Genomic DNA, 17,667 nt, shown 5'->3' with positions numbered 1-17,667 from the left:
TTGCGGCGGCAGGGGCCCTATAGCAACGACGTCAGGCATAAGATGATCTGTTTGGTGGTCTTCTACAGCGTCAACCTTGCATAGTTTTTCCTTCGGAGCTCTCCATCAGTGTCGGAGTTGCGTTGTTCTCGCTACGGATGGCTGAGTTCTGGCATGGGCCTTCTTGTGTTTCCACACAGCCTCTACGATGAGGTTTGGGTCGACGTTCATATTCGACAAAATCAGAATCGCTTACTCAAAGTTTAGCGAGGGCGATGACACCTGTTGGGAAGAAGTGATGGCGATGACGCTGGTGTGCAATCTTGACGGGACCCTCTATGTTGAGGTGTGTGTGGGGTTATGTGTGAGTGTCGCTCAACAATTCATGATGGTTTTCTCCTGTTTTTTTTATTATATGGGCAACTATCTTCTACTTAATTGATTGATGAGGCAAATCTTTTGCCTCCCTTTCAAAAAATATTCCAAAACAATAAGGTTCCACTTCGACTTGAAATAAGTGCCGAGTAAAGCTATACTTTGATGTCCTATGCAAATAACAATAGAACTAAAAAAATTATCCTACTCTTAGGAATCTCTCCATTGTACTTCGATTTCGGACATGATATCACCTATGCATACCATCCTTGATGTGCCCTTCCTCGGGGAACCCAATTTGGCGCTTCATGCGCCGATTGCAGTTCAACCTGCAAACCGGAGGTGTGTGGAGTGTGGTTGACAGGGATCAAACCCACGATCTATGCTTCCGAGTGGACTACACTATCCACTACGCCACCTCAATTCTTGTGAATACCTACTTCTTTTTTCACATATCTATGTATAGGAAATGCCCCCCCCCCACCCCTATGTTTTCGATATTTCTTCTTTTCTTGTTTTGTTTCATGTTTCATTTTTCTTTTCTTAAATTTGTGAACTTTTTTCAAATTAATGCTTTTCAAAAAAATGATGAACTTTTTCAAATTTGATTAACTTTTTAAAAAACTAAATGAACTTATTTAATATTTTGACAAACTTTTTTAAAAAATGGATGAACTTTTTCAAATCCGATCGATGAACTTTTTTTCAAATTTGAGGAACTTTTTATTCAAAATTGATGTACTATTTCTCAAATCCAACTATTTTTAAAATTCATGAGCTTCTTTTCAGATTTTTTAAATTTAAAAAAAATCGATGAACTTTTTGCCAAATTTGTGGACTTTTCTCAAAATTGATGAAAAAAGTTCAATATCGATGAACTTTTTTTCCAAAATTGACCAAATTTTTTTAAATCGATGAACTTCCTCCAAAATCGAGGATTTGTTTCAATATTCAATGTTTTTTTTTTCAAAATCGCTGATCCAAGACGCACAAAGCCCTCGCTCTGATCTCCGCCCCCCCCCCCCCCCCCCCCCCCCTGTTTGGCCCAGTCTTGACTTGGACTGCACTGGGCTGAAAGCTCAGCCCATAGCCCAGGAGCATGGACCCGACCGTGCTGAAGACCCCTAAAAAAATACCTGCTACAAGCTCAAAATAATATGAAGAAATGTTGAGATGCACACAACTGAGAGGACATTTGAGGAAGGAGGTATACCTCCATATGCAGCCATATAGTGAAACTTCTCTGGGATTTCACAATTTTCTGAAGTTGAATTCGAAATGGTATGGCCGCTTCAAAATTTTGAAGATAGGTTTTGTGGCTTATAAACATTTCACATAGAATAAAAATGTGGCTTTATAGACATTTAGTTATTTCCTTGTGTAATGTAGGGCCTTAAATATGTATATATTTGGTGTAAATTTGGAGTTTGTGACAGTGGAAATACTAAAAAAGAAGGTGCCGAATTGAAGTCAAAATACGCCTTTCAGGGAATCTGACTTTGACCATTAGTTCTTCAGCCACCACCATCGCCATGTGGGATAGACCAAGAGCTAAAAGCTTATTCGTTTTTGGAATTTTAAAAAAAAACATCATCTTTATTTTAGACGGCTCAGATCAGATCTAGTTGTGCTTTTTATATTGGCATACAAAAATATCAACATCTCCAGTATCAAATAAATAAATATAAAAATACATTTCACGATAAATAACTTGGTATATTAAGTGTTAATATTTAATATAAAGTTTGTCAAATATGGGAAAGTTTAAAATTCAAAAAATTAATGCACTTTGAATTTTAAGAACGAAAAGGGGGTACTCGATTCTCCTTTGGAAGACAAATCACAGCCTCCACAAGCGCAAACTGGTCAAGCGAAACTTTAGGAAGGAATTGTACAGACAAGTAGCTTAACAACACTGGTGAGACTGAACGTGCAAACTACAGGAGCACCGAGATACAAGGATATTACTATCAGGCGACTATCCACAAATTCATCTAGAGTGTTAATCATGTCGCCCGTAGGAAATAAAGCATCCTCTTAACAGTTTGCTGCCTCATTTGTAGAAGTCGAAGTCTGTCTCAGGCTTCTTGACGTTGGTTCGGTAACCCTTCTCGAAGTCCTTGGGGAGAATAACATAGCGATTTTTGCGGACAGCATGCATGCCAGCTTCCTGGCAAATAGCAGTGATCTGAAAAAGAATGACGCAATGAACATTAAAAAAGGAAGGAGGAAAAGGGTGCATAATTTACAATATCAATTACTACATGACATGTCATAATAAGGCGATGCTACTGCTATTACAAGTGTCAATATGAAACGAATGTAAGGTGAGCAGAATGTACATTAACTATGATGAACTTTAGAGTAAAGGATTTGCAGAATTGTTATCAATTATCATGGCCTAATTGATCTGAGGCAATGAATTTCCTATGCTGCAGTACTACGAGCGAAGAGACAGTTCAACATAGTGAGAAGGCACTCACATCAGCAGCACTGATTTTATCAGGTCTGGAGACATAATCTTCCAAATCAACCTCGTCACTCAAGTTCATCTTAGCAGTACAAACCTGAAACAAAGGAGGCCATCATAAATATCAGATGCAAACGAAATATAATCCAAGAAAAGGTTCAAGAAACTAAGATTTACAGTAGTTAAATTTTGGTCTTAGATGCAAGCTTATAACTAATGAGTTACTAGTTGGAGCTCTAGGTCAATTTAGATACCAAAAATTATCCTTGCAACCAAAAGATGTGCCTTGTTCACCACTTTCTTTTAAAAAAAGATCAATGTTTGAGAGCCATTTACTGCTCTAAAGAAAATGACTGCAAGTGCAAGAACTATGAATACAAGACCATCAATACAATCTACTACACTGAAATTACTATGTAATATAGAGAAGACTTTCCAAACAACTATCAGTAATATTAAGCATACCATGTAAAGTATTTACAAAGAAACTTACTTGGAAAACAAGCCTCTTCTGCCTCCGGTCCGGCAGGGGGAACTCGATTTTCCTGTCCAGTCTTCCTGGACGCAACAGAGCAGGATCTAGAGTATCTGCCCGATTGGTTGCCATTATAACCTTCACATTCACTGTTTGATCAAATCCATCCATCTGCATACAAAGTTCACAATGAGATACTCAAACCCCTCAAGGCATGAGAAAGTTGCATGTAATAGTCTTAACAATAGCCTTTTCCAGAAGTTACTTCCTATCCTAAAAAAGTCACAGATATTATTCCTAAGGGTGTGCACACATTATGTAAAATCGGAACTAAACAGCTCAGCTTTACAATCTAAGTAAGTGTTTTTCTTTTTTCTTTTACATCTATATGCATGTCCGAAATGCATGATATTCTAGGATTAGTGGCAAACAACCTGAATTCCAGCAAACCAAGTACAGCTAGAAACTTTACCTGATTCAGTAGCTCCATCAGAATACGCTGAACTTCTCGGTCAGCCCCGGTCTGAGCATCGAATCGAGCAGTGGCTATAGCATCAACCTCATCAATGAATATTATAGCCGGGGCATTCTCTTTAGCTAAGCGGAATACATCTCGAACCATCCTTGGGCCCTAAGGTATAAATAAATGATACAATGCATCAACAAAAGAACTGATAGGTAGCAAACCGGAGAAAAGCTTCAGGTAGCAAATTCTTGTGTAAAGTGTAATGACCACTACCAGAACCATTAAGAAGCAATACGTAATATCACTGACAGCATGAATCGTAGGCTATATTAACAGTAGTTTACTTGCGTTGGTAATGCATACAGTAACTATATATTTTTTGCATGCAAGATGTAATTCATGTATACAGAATACAAACAAAAAGAAGTTGCGTCAGATGTTCACACTTCACAGGCACTGCTTAGGTAGTTTTGTTCTTGTAACCTTGGGTTAACGGATCTCTCCGGAACACTTCAGTTCAAACACGTGCAAAAAAATTACGCTGGAAATCTTGAGCATAAACAAGAAAACATAACAAATACCTAACAAACTAGGCATCTATTACATGGTCAACGCTTAACACATGCAATGTTTTTGTAAGAACGAAAGGAGAACTGAGTGCAGAAACAAGGTTTAATATATGCATGTTACAACTATCCGCATCTTACCTCACCCAAGTACTTCTGCACAAACTCTGAACCGACCACTCTGATAAAAGCAGCAGTAGTGTGATGTGCCACAGCTTTAGCAAGCATGGTCTTGCCAGTGCCTGGAGGACCATAGAGGAGCACCCCTCTTGGTGGATCAATACCAATCTGCTTGTACAATTCATGGTGTGTCAATGGTAGCTCAACTGCCTCCCGAATTTCTTGTTTTTGGATATCACATCCTCCAATATCCTGAACATAATCAGAACATAGCAAAATGTTATTGACTTTTTTTTAATTCATTGTATGAAACAACTTCAGTAAGTCACAAAGATACAGACTTCATAAATTGAAAAGTTCTGGTGATGTTATGCACACAATTCTCAGGAAATAAAGTGTTCAATCTTGGCCGACCTTAAGGATAGGAAAAAACGACACAGGATCAATCATTGCATGGGCATACAGATGCTGAAGTAAGAAAGCCACAAATAGCATAAAATTTAAAGGATTTTTTAGACCATTCCTACAGTAGTATGGTAATTTGAGAACGTCTATTATGTTGGCTAGAGTAGTTTTATTTTATAACCTACTAAAAGGAAATGCACCGGCAGTACTAAAATTGCCGGTCAGTCTCCAGAACTGATCCCAGCATTTTAAAGAGCAGCTAGCAAGAAAAAATGTGGAAGCAAGTCAACGCATAGCAATCTTTTCTTGTTTATCAGAAATGCGGCACTTCTACTACCAGCATAAAAGCTGCAGAGATTATATACATACATAACTGCCGAAACAACTGAAGCACACTTGAATTTCCAGCAAAGCAATTCCTTCAAACATCACCAATATCTACTACTATAGCGCAACGAGTACATATCTACTAAAAGGATGCCATAATCTACATGAAGTGCGCCCAAATTGAACGCAGGCCAGAGGCAAATCCAACATTCCACCAATCTATCTGCCAATAATCTACTGCTCATTGAACAATTATACTAAGAAACTATGACCCTGCTACTGCTACTATTATTAGTATTATGGGCAAATAACTGAGAACAGAAGCAGATAGCATCCATGTTACAGAGACCAGCTAATGTGAATCCTAACGTGGTCAACAAATTCAGGATCCCAAATGTATCCAGGGTTGGCAAAATCGAAGACAGCAATTTCCTAATAAACATAAAATTGAGCTAGGGCGCATACGGATCTGAGAAAACCCATACCGAGTATTTTAAACAGCAATCCTAATAAACTTAAAATTGAGCTAGGGCGCAGTCTCTAAAACTGATCCCAGCATTTTAAACAGTCGCTAGCAAGAAAAAATGTGGAAGCAAGTCGACGCATAGCCATCTTTTTTTGTTTATCAGAAATGCAGCACTTTTGCTACCAGCATAAAAGCTGCAGAGGTTACGTACATGACTGCCAAAACAACTGAAGCACACTTCAATTTCAGGCAAAGCAATTCATTCGCAAACATCGTCGATATCTACTACTAAGTTGGCAACTCATTCATATATCCACTAAAGGATGTCATAATCTACATGAAGTACGCCCAAATTGAACACAGGCCACAGGCAAATCCAATTCCACCAATCAATCTGCCAAAAATCTACTGTTCATTGAACAATTATATGCTAAGAAACTATGACCCTACTACTGCTATTATTATTATGGGCGAATAACTGAGAATAGAACATCCATGTTACAGAGACCAGCTAATGTGAATCCTAACGTGGTCAAAAAATTCAGGATCCCAAATGTATCTAGGGTTGGCAAAATCGAAGACAGCAATTTCCTAATGAACATAAAAGAGCTAGGGCGCACACGGATCTGAGAAAACCCATACCGAGTAGAGGACGTTGGGCTTCTCGGAGGAGGCGAGGAGGGAGATGCTGGAGTCGGCCTCGGGGGGCAGCACGTCGACGAGGGCGTTGGAGTGGCGGTGCAGGGCGACGGAGGCGGAGGGCTTGAGCAGCTCGCGGTTGATGGTGCTGAGGATGCGCACGTAGTAGTTGCTGCCGGTGGTGGAGCCGACGATGCCGTTGTTGCCGTCGACCATCTCCATGAACTGGCCGATGACGAGCGGCACCGACTGGATCCGCTTGACCTCCTCCTGCGCGCGCAGCAGCTCGCGCTTGAGGTTCTTCTGCTCGTCCTTGACGTACTCCTCCTGGATCTCGACGAACTCCATGTGGCGCTGGAGGGACTTGAGGCGGCCGTAGAGGTCGTCGTCGTCCTCGGCGGAGGGGGCGGGGGCCGCCGCGGGGTAGGACGGCGGGGGCGCCGACGGGAGCGGCGCCGGTGGGCTCGGCGCGACGGCCGCGGCCGACATCGCGGGCGGCGGGGCGGGGGGCTAGGGTTTGGTGGCGGGCGCGGGTCTGCGGTTCCGATCCGTCGAGAGCAGCGGAGATGTGTTCGGAGGAACCTGAGACGCGAAGAGCGGTTTGCTTGGAAGAAGGGAAAGGCAGAGTAGTAGTAGCCGGGCCACTGTTTGCCTATGCCCCAAACTTACACGGATTCGATCTCCAAGAATAGTCGAATAGAACTCGACTCTTCTATTTTTTTTTTGAAAAAAAAACACCTACACGGTAACGAGGTATCGAATAATTATCAAGTACTAAAACCGAGACTTAACGAAGTCTCAGTCAAGTGGCGGAACGTATAGAATAGAAGAACAATTTTTTTTTACACAGATCTTCATGTAAGATCTCATGAATATAGCATCCACTGAGAGATTGGGCAAGCCCAAAACCATAATGTTTATGTTCTTCGTTCGGTTATATGCCTGTCCTCATAGTCTCTTTGTCGAGGTTGATGCATCATCACCGGTACCACCTCACAGATGCTGTCAGAGAACCAAAAATTAAGAAAAATAAGGACTTGTTGTAGAACTAAGAAAACGAAAGGGGTGGGTCCCCACTCTTTTTGACTACCGGTCCCTACCCACACAGAAAATGAAAGGCATTCATATTCGAAAATGAGGGCCCAGGCAGTAGTTAGAGGAGACCTTTGTGTAGTTATAATCAGGGAAAGATACATGAATAGAACTCAATGTTGCTTGCCCAAGCAATATTAACTGAACGAGTTAAGGTATGTTTATATGTTTAAAAAGAGGCGGACGGACCAATGTGATGACCATTGCCCTGTTGTTACACCATCATCTCATTATTAAAGCCGTTCTACCTCACCATTTTCCTAAGTCTAACCGTCACCAAAGTCTTCCCCACGCTGCCGTCACGACCCACTCCTCTATCTTGTCTGGTGGTTCGTCGTGTCGAGAGGAGTGGGGACCCATTACTTTCGTTTTTTCTTAGGTTGAATAAGTTAATGTTTCGTTGTTTTTAGGGGAATAAGTTCATGTGTTCCCTTGTGCGTTTTTCTTTTCTTGGTTTCCCTAGCGGTGTCGATGGTGGTACCTTGGAATAAGGTCTTTTCAACCTTTCTCTAGCTCGATGACATCCGATCTAGCAACGACAAATGCCCCATGGGCGAACGGTGTACAATCAAAGTAAGATGGCCTTTGGGTGTCTTTCCATTGTGTTCTTTTTTGTTATTTTCTTGATAATATCCAGTTTTAAGATGGCCTTTGGGTGTCTTTTCTAAAAAAGGCATTTGCAATTGTTTTCTTTTTGCGAAGAAGCATTTGCAATTGTTGACTCGTGCTACTCTCATACTCTGTGCTTTTTAAAAGGGAAATATACATGGTGAGAAAAGCACTTCCCTGCTTGGTAAATGAGACTTAAACCTCTGTACATTTTGTTATCCAATGAATGTGCTCTTGTTTCTTTTTTCGCAACACGCTAATACTTCTTGTTTAAGAAGAGAAGAAAAGCAGCTTGCCAAACATCAAATGTCGAACTGATGCTAAACCAATCGAGACTACGGCAGTATCGTATCTGAGGGCTTGATAGCAACAGATGTCATAAAATAAAATAGGCACCATGTGCAGCCATACAAGTGTCATCGCAGATTCGCAGGCAGGGCAACACCCACTGTGTTGTAAAGTTAAAATTTTAAACATGACGAGCCAAACTGCAAAGAATTGAACATGGAAATTTTTTAATGAACTTCAAAGGTAGAAGAAAAAGTTGGCTTTATTAAGACCAAGGGCTCTCTATCTTGTATTGTTGTTCAGAAAATTTCAGTAGTATCATTAGTTGGCAAAACACATCTGCATCTAATCGAATGGTTTTCTTGATAGTGTCCAGAGAGGACTCAAGTACAATAGTACTCCCTCCGTAAACAAATATAAGAACGTTTAGTTACCTAAAGTAGTGATCTAAAAGCTCTTATATTTCTTTACAGAGGGAGTAGTAGAAAAAGATCTCTGGACTCAAGTTAAAGAGCTCCACGCAAAGAGCCATGCCCCATATTGTCTCCAGTTGACCACCTGCCCAGCCTACATGTTCACAAACAAAGCTGTCAGAGATAGTAACACTGGCATATTCCATATCTAGATCAGGCATTACATGAAAAACAGATTGTTGTAGCAGTAACGGTACCAAACATGAATAGATGCATTCAGGTTTCAATCCAGCGTAATCAGTATACATCATTTTGAGAGGAAATGTACTTTTATTATGTTTCCAAAACAGCTTTTTATATGCCTGTACCAAGCAATGCAGCTAAAAATGTGGTTGCTCTTTGGGCAGACTCGGCGAAAGAGAAACCTTTCATTCTGAAGAACAACAGGAACAGAGACCCACTTGATGCAGACAAAAAAGATCATCGAATAAATGGCAGGCATTATGGTCAGGAAGAGACCAAAGATCATTAAATCCACCAAAAGCTTTTGCTTAACCTCAGTTCCGTACTTCAACTTGATCTCATAGTTCCTCAGGTACATTGCCAAATACAGTACAGCCGCAAATGCCAAAAGAACCCAACTACCATCTGGTACAATCCCCATAACTGAAGAAAAGAAAAATAGCTGCAGGCACAGGAGGATGGTGAGAAAGCATAGATCGACAATGATGTTGACCTGCCATATCAGAAGCACTATGATGGTCACCAATATGGTAGTGATCATCATGACCCCAAGTTCAGCTATGCCTGTAGGCTGAAGTAAATACTGGGCATTAGAAAGATTATGTGGTGTGGCGGTAGTGGTGACAGTTCAAATGAAAGAAAGGAATTATATATAACAAATCAGCGCGTGAATGACTTAGGACATTGCTCTTTATTCAAAATAACATATGTTATAAATATTCTGTATGTTTGCAGATCCAAGTCAAATAGTGGGATCGGCAGTGTTGTAAGGAGATTAAACACTACCATGCAAGTCCATCAGGATAGAGAAGGCAACTTAGCACAAAGTAATATTGACCAGACAACCATTCTCAACAACCAAATTCAATTTACATGATAGGCACATACTAAACAGATCCAATGCTAGCAATTTCAACACCGTATATCCTGAGAAACACTGTAAAATCAGCATAAATGGAGTAAACTGTTATAAGTTTGTAGCATAAATGGATAAACATAGTAAAAAGAAGCTTAGTTTCACTATAATATTAAAAATTATTTCATAATGTGTGAAAACATTGCATGGCAATAAACATATAAGATTTGAAATAGTCCTCGGGATAGACAGAAGACCTTCTCATTTTCAGTCAAGTTCTTCACAAAAACTGCAGGTTGCCCTGGGTAACCCAGTAGAAGGCATGGAAGAACAAGACATGCAAAGGTAAGCTCCAAAACATATGAGCAATAGTAAGTTCTCAACTAGGTGTTGGAAGTGCAAGATGGAGCCCACAACAGTACAAAAGACTACCTGAACTGATAGACTAGTTGAACTGATCTAACAGAGTAGCAAATCAGCAAACATTGCCTCGGATCCTGCAGAAAAACCAATCTTGTAAATATCTATGCTACAAACTTTTAATAATTTACTCAATGCTTAAGATCTATTTACTTCTAACCTAAGGTAAGTAGATGTAGAATGACATATATTATGTATTGCAAAGGCTAATATCGTTCATATTGTACATTGGGTGATGAGAATGTCCATAAAGTCCACACTATTTGTAGGGTGTCAGCAACACAACATTAGAGATGATTCTTACATTTTTCTAGGTGATGATTATTTCCAGTAATATCCTCTTACAGAATTTGCATTAATTTGGGTTCAAGATTACCCTCTCTTTACATACTTTACTAACGCAGAAACCATAGTACTGATTATTAAATGGATAGTAAATCCAAAATCACCTGAGCGTCATTTGCTTGCCCTGATGTTTGACCTCTCATCTTAAGTGAAGTAGCTTTAACTATTAACTAAGTGGCCTGTGAATGTACTGGATGCTGACTCAAAATATAACAGGGGGGAAAACCATTTCAAGGTTTCAGAAATGCGTCATATTGTTGACTGATGTGAATCGTTTTGTATCTTAGTAAAATAGAAGCGTGTTTGGCTTAGGGCCTGTTTGGTTCCAAATAAGTCACCAACTTATAAGTCGAAAAGTGAAAAAAGTGACTTATTTTGCCAAACAGACCCAACTTATAAGTCACCCCAACTTATAAGTCATAAGTTGCTCCACCCCAACTTAAAACTTATAAGTCACCCCCTTTTGCGTGGGTCCCACCACCTTTACATAAAAAAACAAGGTGGAAAGGTGTGGTCAGGTGACTTATAAGTCAGGTGACAACCAAACAGGCGTGACTTATAAGTCACTGGTTTTAAGTCACCTGACTTATAAGTCAGGTGACTTATTGGAACCAAACAGGCCCTTATATATCAAAATAATAGTTTTAGCAATAATGAGTTAAATTTGTTAGCAATGAAAGGAATTAGTTCTCTTTTCCATGATGTCAAATACAGATGTACATGACATTTAATGTTAACGACAGAGGTTCCACAAAATGAAATCAGCAGAGGATTTCTTCAAATTCTTGTGCTTGCGGTGTATCCAATTTGGTCATCAAGCGCATTCCACGTGGCACAGTTACTAGTAAGAACAAAAGGTCTAATTATGTTTACTAAAGCCACAAATGCGCTTAGCATATTTGTGAGTTCTGGAACTCCTATAGAAGAAAAAATGAAGGACACATGACAGACCGTAATAAATTTTATGTCACTCAAACAAAAATATGCACCTGAAGCAAATACATTCCTAGAGAACTTCAAACAAGTTTCATCACAACTAACATGAACAATATGGTAAAAAAAAATACTTGTTTCACATAAAAGGCAGCCCCCTGAAGAGATCCAAGCTTGAGTTAGGTTTCTTTCAAAATACTTCTGTACCATATGTAATTATGCTATAAATTCCTGTCCCAGAAAGGCAGCAAAACCATATGAACAAAGCAGGTCCAACAGCAAGCCAACTTTACGTGTTCCAAACCTTTGCAGACTGAATAGAACAACAAGAAATGCAACGTCGTGACCACTTCACCTGACAAAAAAGATCAAAATAGAAGGTGAGCATCCTGCACTTCTAAGCAGTAACACATCTTTTTATTTAACCGGCTAATACCAAGCAACGTATTCAAGGTCACCTTCACTGACACTAGATATTCCAGCCTTCAAGCCATCTACAGCAGACATCACAGCTGATTTTACCTACAGAAAAAAAATGGAATTAATACTGTGATAAGATGAAAACTGGTAACACAATACTGCTGAAAGCAAATATGCAATGCATCAGAAGTATATGAACCTGACATTGCTGGTGTAACAACGCCATCCGCTATCACCACAGAAGTACAAAAAAGAACAAGCATCAAAAGTAGCTTCTTCAGCATAGATGAAGTCTCAAGGTGCTCTTTGATCCACAAAGACCTCTTGAGTTCTACCAATGGTACCTTGAGTTGGAAACCTGATATACGGGTCTCAGAGAGCAGTTAGCTAGGGAGCAGACTAGCCTTTGCATTCCTGCATAGTACTAAAGAGTATAAAGCAAATATTCCTCCTGCCAAATATACAGAACAATCATTACTAATCATAAAGCTCAAGGAAAAGTAATATTCTCTAATCTATTTGCCCTGATGTTTGACCTCTAATCTTAAGTTGAAGTAGCTTTAACTAAGTGGCCTGTGATTATACTGGATGCTGACTCTAAATATAAGGGGGGGGGGGGGGGGGGGGGGACCATTTCAATCTTTCTAGGATCTCTGTGAGGACCTGAGTTTCAGAAATGCATCATGTTTGTGATGATGCAAATAGTTTTAGTATCTTAGTAAAATAGAAGCGTGAATGGCACATATCTCGAAATAATAGTTTTAGCCTGAGTGGCTTATATCTCGAAATTAGTTTTCTCTTTCTCATAATGTCAAATCCATATGCACATGAAGTTCTGCATTTACGACAGAGGTTCCACAATCTGACGCAGGATGTTGAATTTGGTCATGACATGCATTGCATGTGACGCAGTTACTAGTAAGAACAAGAGGTCTAGTTATGTTTAGTAACACCACAAATGCACTCAACATATTTATGAGTTTCAGAATCCCTATAGAAGAAAAACAAAAGGACGTGACAGACAGTAACTAATTTTATGTAACTCAAGCAGAAACTATGCACCTGAAACTAACATTAAGAATATGGTCAAAAAGCATACATGTTTAACATATATAAAAGGCAGGCCCAGGGAGACATCCAAGCTTGAGTTGGGTTTCTTTCAAAATAGTAGTAGGTATATATAGGACTGAATGCCTGCAATACTTCTGTATCATGTCATAATGTCATAAACTCCTATCCCAGAAAGGCAGCAAAACCATATGAACAAGGCAGGTCCAACAGCAAGCCCGACTTTGAATGTTCCAAACCTTTACAGACTCAAGAACAATGAGAAATGCGGAAAAAAAAAATCAAAATAGAAGGTGACTATCCTGCACTTCTATGCAGTTACACATTTTTCTATTTAACCGGTTAATACCAACCAACATATTCAAGGTCACCTTCATTAAAACTAGATATTCCAACCTTCAAGCCATTGACAGCAGTTATCACTGCAGATTTTACCGACAGGAAAAAAAATGCAAGCAATACTGTTAGAAGATGAAAACTGGTAACACAATGGTACTGCTGAAAGCAAATATGTAAGATCATAAGACTACGTGAAGAGAAATACGACGAACAATGCATCAGAAATATATGAACCTGACATTGCTGGTGTGACAACACCATCCGCTATCACCATAGAAGTACCAAAGAGAACAAGCATCAAAAGTAGCTTCTTCAGCATAGATGAAGTCTCAAGGTGCTCCTTGATCCACAAAGACATCTTGAGTTCGACCAATGATACCTTGAGTTGAAAACCTGATATATGGTTGTCAGAGAGCAATTAGTTAGGGAGCGGGCTAGCCTTTGCATTTCTGCATATTATAGAGTATAAAGCAAACATTCCTCCTGCCAAAGATACAGAACAATCATTATTAAACATAAAGCTCAAGGAAAAGTACTATTCTCTAATCTATTTCCAGTGGTATGACATTAATATACAGTGATACCCCTTCTCCATCATCATTTCCCCATAAAATAATCAGAGTATACTTCAACAAATGGAATTAAAATCAGAGTGTATATTACAAGAGGAAAAATGCATTGCCCTCACTCACTCATCAGCGGTACCTCTAATTAGGCTACCACTCCTCAATGCACCCTCTGCCACTCTTTCCAGCATTAATAGCTTTGTAATCCAAATTCGGGCCAAATGAGTTACAATAGAGAAATCTCTCTATTTCAGTTGTAGCAGCAGCAGGCAATAAATAGAGCTAAAGGCATGAGAAAGTTGCATGTAGTAGTCTTAACAGTAGCCTTTTCAGGAAGTTACTTCCTATCCTTTAAAAAACGACAGATACTAATTCTAAGAGCATGTATACATTTTCTAAAAATTGGAACTAAACAACTGAGGTTTACAATCTAAGTCAGTGTCTTGTTTTCCATTTACATCTATATGCATGTTCCAAATGCTTGATTTCAAGGATTAAAGTGGCAAACAACTTGAGTTCCAGCAAACCAATTATAGCTAGAAACTTTTACCTGATTGAGTAGCTCCATCAGAATACGCTGAACTTCTCGTCAGCCCCAGTATGAGCATCGAATCGAGCACTGGCTATAGCGTCAATCTCATCGATGAATATTATAGCCGGGGCATTCTCTTCAGCTACACGGAATACATCAGATAAATGATAGTATTATGATACAATGCATCAACAAAAGAAGTGATAAGTAGCAACCTAAGAAAAGCTTCACATAGCAATTATTTGTGATAAAACCCTAATAAGAATATATAAACCACTACCAGAAACATTAAGAAGCATACACAATATTACTCACAGCATCATAGGCTATATTAAGAACAGTTTACTTGCCTTGGTAATGCATACAGTAACTAAATGTTTTTTGCATGTAAGATGTATACAGAACACAAACAAAAAGGAAGTCAGATGTTCACACGCACTGCTTAGGTATAGTCTTAAGTCTTAACCTTGTGTTAACAGATCTCCCCGAACACTTCAGTTCAAACAAGTCCAACTTATTTACACTGGAAGTCTTGAGCATAAACAAGGAAACCTAGCTCACACCAAACAAAATAGGCATTTATTACATGGTCAAAGCTTAACACATGCTATATTTTTGTAAGAACAAAAGGACAACCGAAATACTGAATGCATAAACAAGGTTAACAAATGCATGTTACAACTATCCGCGTCTTAATTACCTCACTCAAGTACGTCTGCAGAAACTCTGAACCAATTACTCAGATAAAAGCAGCAGTAGTGTGATGTGCCGCCGCTTTAGCAAGCATGGTCTTGCCAGTGCCTAAAGGACCATAGAGCAGTACAACTCATGGTGTGTCAATGGTAGCTCAACTGCCTCCCGGATTTCTTGTTTTTTGGATATCACATCCTCCAGTGTCCTGAACATAATCAGAACAGAGCAAATTGTTATTGACTTTCTTTTATGTGTGAAACAACTGCAGTAAGTAACAAAGATACAAACTCGATAAAATGAAAAGTTTCGGTCATGTTATGCACATAATTTTCCGCAAACATTTGAACAATCTTGGTCAACCAGTCAACCTTAATGATAGGAAAATAAGACATAGGCTCAAATCAAATCACTGCATACAGATGCTGAAGTAAGAACGCCAGAGGTAGCAGTAAACCATTCCCACAGTACTATGGTACTTTGAGATCATCTATTTATGTTCGCAAGAGTAGTTTATGATCTAAGACTAAAAGGAAATGCACCAGCAGTACTAAAATGCCGGCCAGTCTCCAAAACTGATCCCAGCATTTTAAACAGTCCCTAGCAAGAACACAAATGTGGAAGCAAGTCAACGCAAAGCTATCTTTTCTTGTTTATCAGAAATGCACCCTAATTAGGCATTCACAAAATTAAGAGCAAAGTCTAGCTTGCAAACCACAAGTACCAGCACTGATACTACACATGGCAACATCAAATCTACCGAAGGTTAACTAAAATTTCGCATAGCACAGGCTTCTCACAGACGTGAACAACCCAACAGAACCCGCACAGCACAGGCAAGCCCATCTGAGACTATTACGACATCACCGCCCAAACCAACTTAACGAACCTCAGCAACCCATTGTCTGGCCCTGTAACTGACGAAACATCCGAGGACACGAGGCACTCGGACACTTGGTGGAAGATGGAGTCTCTGAAGCTGGATGCCAAAACTCTGCAGCGACAAAGAGAAGAAAACCGCAAGGAATTCTCGGATTTCTCCAAGCAAGTTAGCACCAACTTCATGGTCATGCAAGGTTACTTCACAAACATGCAAGCTAGCCGCCTGGATAAGCTCATCTCTGCAATAGTTACTGAGCCAAGAGCAGATGAGGGGCAAACTCCTCCTCCTGGAAGTATCCGGTTTGGGGATTTACCTACAACACCTACTCAGGGTGCAGTGAACAAAGAAGTGCCTAATTCATCCCCAGGGCAGGGCAATGTCAACATTGCAGAGAGACCAGATCTCGCCTAGGCAATATCTCAAACACCAAGCCCGCGACGAAACTGAAGCCAATTTAATTCACGGTGGCTGCTGGGAGCGGATGGGGAGAGCTGGTGACGGTACATACCGGGACATCGGGAGCTTCGACGTCGAACGAGCCGACGCGGCCGAAGCGCTGGCGCAGCAGCGCGCCCTCCACATCCTCTTGAGCGTCCGAGTAGCCGCCACCGCCACCACGGGAGCCGAGGGCGACCGTGGGGTCGCAGTGCCCCGGTCACCGTCGTCGGAGCTATCGACCTCATCCTCTTCAGAAGCGCCGTCGGGGATCACCCACCGCATCTCCGCGGACACCTCTTCGGCAGCCTCCCTACCAGGCACAAGGCCTTGGGTACGGAGAGGAGGGGCCACGTCCCGTACGCCGCGCTCACCGGCCGGTCCATGCCGCTGCCCCCTCGAAGCAAGCCTCAGCGACGGCGCTCGCCCCGCGCGGCCAAATGCAGCCGACATGGCCCGCCAATCGCCGTGAGGCCGAACCTCCGGCCGCGCGGAAGAAGGCCGCGGCACGAGGCACGCCGTTCGACGGCGTTGGCGGGTAACGAGCCGGCCCGCGCCGCGGGCCGGTGCGGACGAGGCGCTGCCGCAGCTGCGCGTCCTCCTGATCACGCCCTTCAGCGTCCGAGCAGCTGAACTGGCCGGTGACCAAGCCCCGAGCGCGCCGTCGAGAGGAGGGCCCACGCCCCGCCCGCGGCGCTCGCCGGCCGGCCCACGCCGCCGCCCCTCGAAGCGACCTCCAGCGGCGGCGCTCGATGTCGCTCCGCGCGCCGCGCCGCCGTCGCCCATCCCCGCGTCAGGCGGCCGCTCTCGGTGAGGCCGAACCGCCGCCGGCGGCACGTGGCGCGCCGCTCGATGGCGTCGGTGTCGAAGAAGGGGAAGGAAGGACGGTGGGGACTGGGCATATTCCCTCTCCCTCTCTCTCTCGTCCGTGGCGGTGCGGGCCCCGGTGGGCAGTGTCTCGGAGGTAAAACTCGGGCATCTCTCCCGGAAATACGCCACGATCCACGCCACACGTGTGACCTCCGGGCGGGACGCGGCACACAGCTCTCCTCCTCACCTGCTGGATGGAGTGCTTGCTCAGCAAGAAAGGTGGGATTTGGTTGGTTTAATTAGGAGGCGTCTCACGTGCCGCGCTGCGATGTGGACGTGCCGTAACTAACCAAGACAGCGGGAATGATTGGGTGGGCCCGCGGGACGATCCTGCCCTACGTACGTCCCCGGGGACCGGCCAGGATCAGGCCAGCCGC

At 41.9% G+C, this 17,667-nt stretch overlaps 2 protein-coding genes across 40 annotated transcripts; both read right to left on the bottom strand.

Moving 5' to 3' along the window:
- Nucleotides 1–2,148: 2,148 nt before the first annotated feature.
- On the bottom strand, nt 2,149–6,951 carry LOC109734895 (26S proteasome regulatory subunit 6B homolog). The gene is made up of 6 exons (XM_020294074.4): nt 6,292–6,951; nt 4,473–4,703; nt 3,772–3,930; nt 3,318–3,470; nt 2,838–2,921; nt 2,149–2,542 (listed from the first exon to the last, which is right to left on the bottom strand). Exons 1-6 carry the CDS (start codon nt 6,775–6,777, stop codon nt 2,408–2,410), a joined length of 1,248 nt encoding a protein of 415 aa, XP_020149663.1. The 5' UTR covers nt 6,778–6,951; the 3' UTR covers nt 2,149–2,407.
- A 1,394-nt stretch (nt 6,952–8,345) lies between these two features.
- LOC120974912 (probable potassium transporter 14) lies at nt 8,346–17,349 on the bottom strand. 39 transcript variants are annotated; one of them, XM_073507844.1, is made up of 12 exons: nt 16,494–17,349; nt 15,113–15,310; nt 14,879–14,964; nt 14,431–14,554; nt 12,107–13,707; nt 11,946–12,009; nt 11,792–11,842; nt 11,622–11,688; nt 10,222–10,286; nt 10,047–10,090; nt 9,116–9,504; nt 8,346–8,844 (listed from the first exon to the last, which is right to left on the bottom strand). In XM_073507844.1, the coding sequence occupies exons 1-2, from the start codon at nt 17,204–17,206 to the stop codon at nt 15,214–15,216; spliced, it is 810 nt and encodes a 269-aa protein (XP_073363945.1). In that variant the 5' UTR covers nt 17,207–17,349; the 3' UTR covers nt 8,346–8,844; nt 9,116–9,504; nt 10,047–10,090; nt 10,222–10,286; nt 11,622–11,688; nt 11,792–11,842; nt 11,946–12,009; nt 12,107–13,707; nt 14,431–14,554; nt 14,879–14,964; nt 15,113–15,213. The 39 variants fall into 39 exon arrangements, with proteins under 39 accessions (XP_073363945.1, XP_073363935.1, XP_073363951.1 ...); XM_073507834.1 differs by having other exon boundaries at nt 11,622–11,842; XM_073507850.1 differs by having other exon boundaries at nt 9,427–9,504; nt 11,622–11,842.
- Nucleotides 17,350–17,667: the final 318 nt, after the last annotated feature.

The sequence above is a fragment of the Aegilops tauschii genome, chromosome 2 (assembly GCF_002575655.3).
Source record: "Aegilops tauschii subsp. strangulata cultivar AL8/78 chromosome 2, Aet v6.0, whole genome shotgun sequence".
In the NCBI taxonomy this organism is placed as follows: domain Eukaryota; kingdom Viridiplantae; phylum Streptophyta; class Magnoliopsida; order Poales; family Poaceae; genus Aegilops; species Aegilops tauschii.
This window is presented reverse-complemented; position numbering and strand designations above follow the sequence as displayed.

Bases quoted from the DNA above. Each gene is read 5' to 3' on its own strand.
- LOC109734895 (XM_020294074.4), bottom strand. From the start codon at position 6,777: ATGTCGGCCGCGGCCGTCGCGCCGAGCCCACCGGCGCCGCTCCCGTCG. The intron at 3,931-4,472 runs GTAAGATGCGGA...TTTATACCTTAG, and splicing joins TGCAGAAGTACTTGGGTGAG to GGCCCAAGGATGGTTCGAGA. The intron at 3,471-3,771 runs GTAAAGTTTCTA...CTTTGTATGCAG, and splicing joins TGATGGAGCTACTGAATCAG to ATGGATGGATTTGATCAAAC.
- LOC120974912 (XM_073507825.1), bottom strand. From the start codon at position 17,206: ATGGGCGACGGCGGCGCGGCGCGCGGAGCGACATCGAGCGCCGCCGCT. The intron at 15,311-16,493 runs GTATGTACCGTC...GATTATGTTCAG, and splicing joins TCGAAGCTCCCGATGTCCCG to GACACTGGAGGATGTGATAT.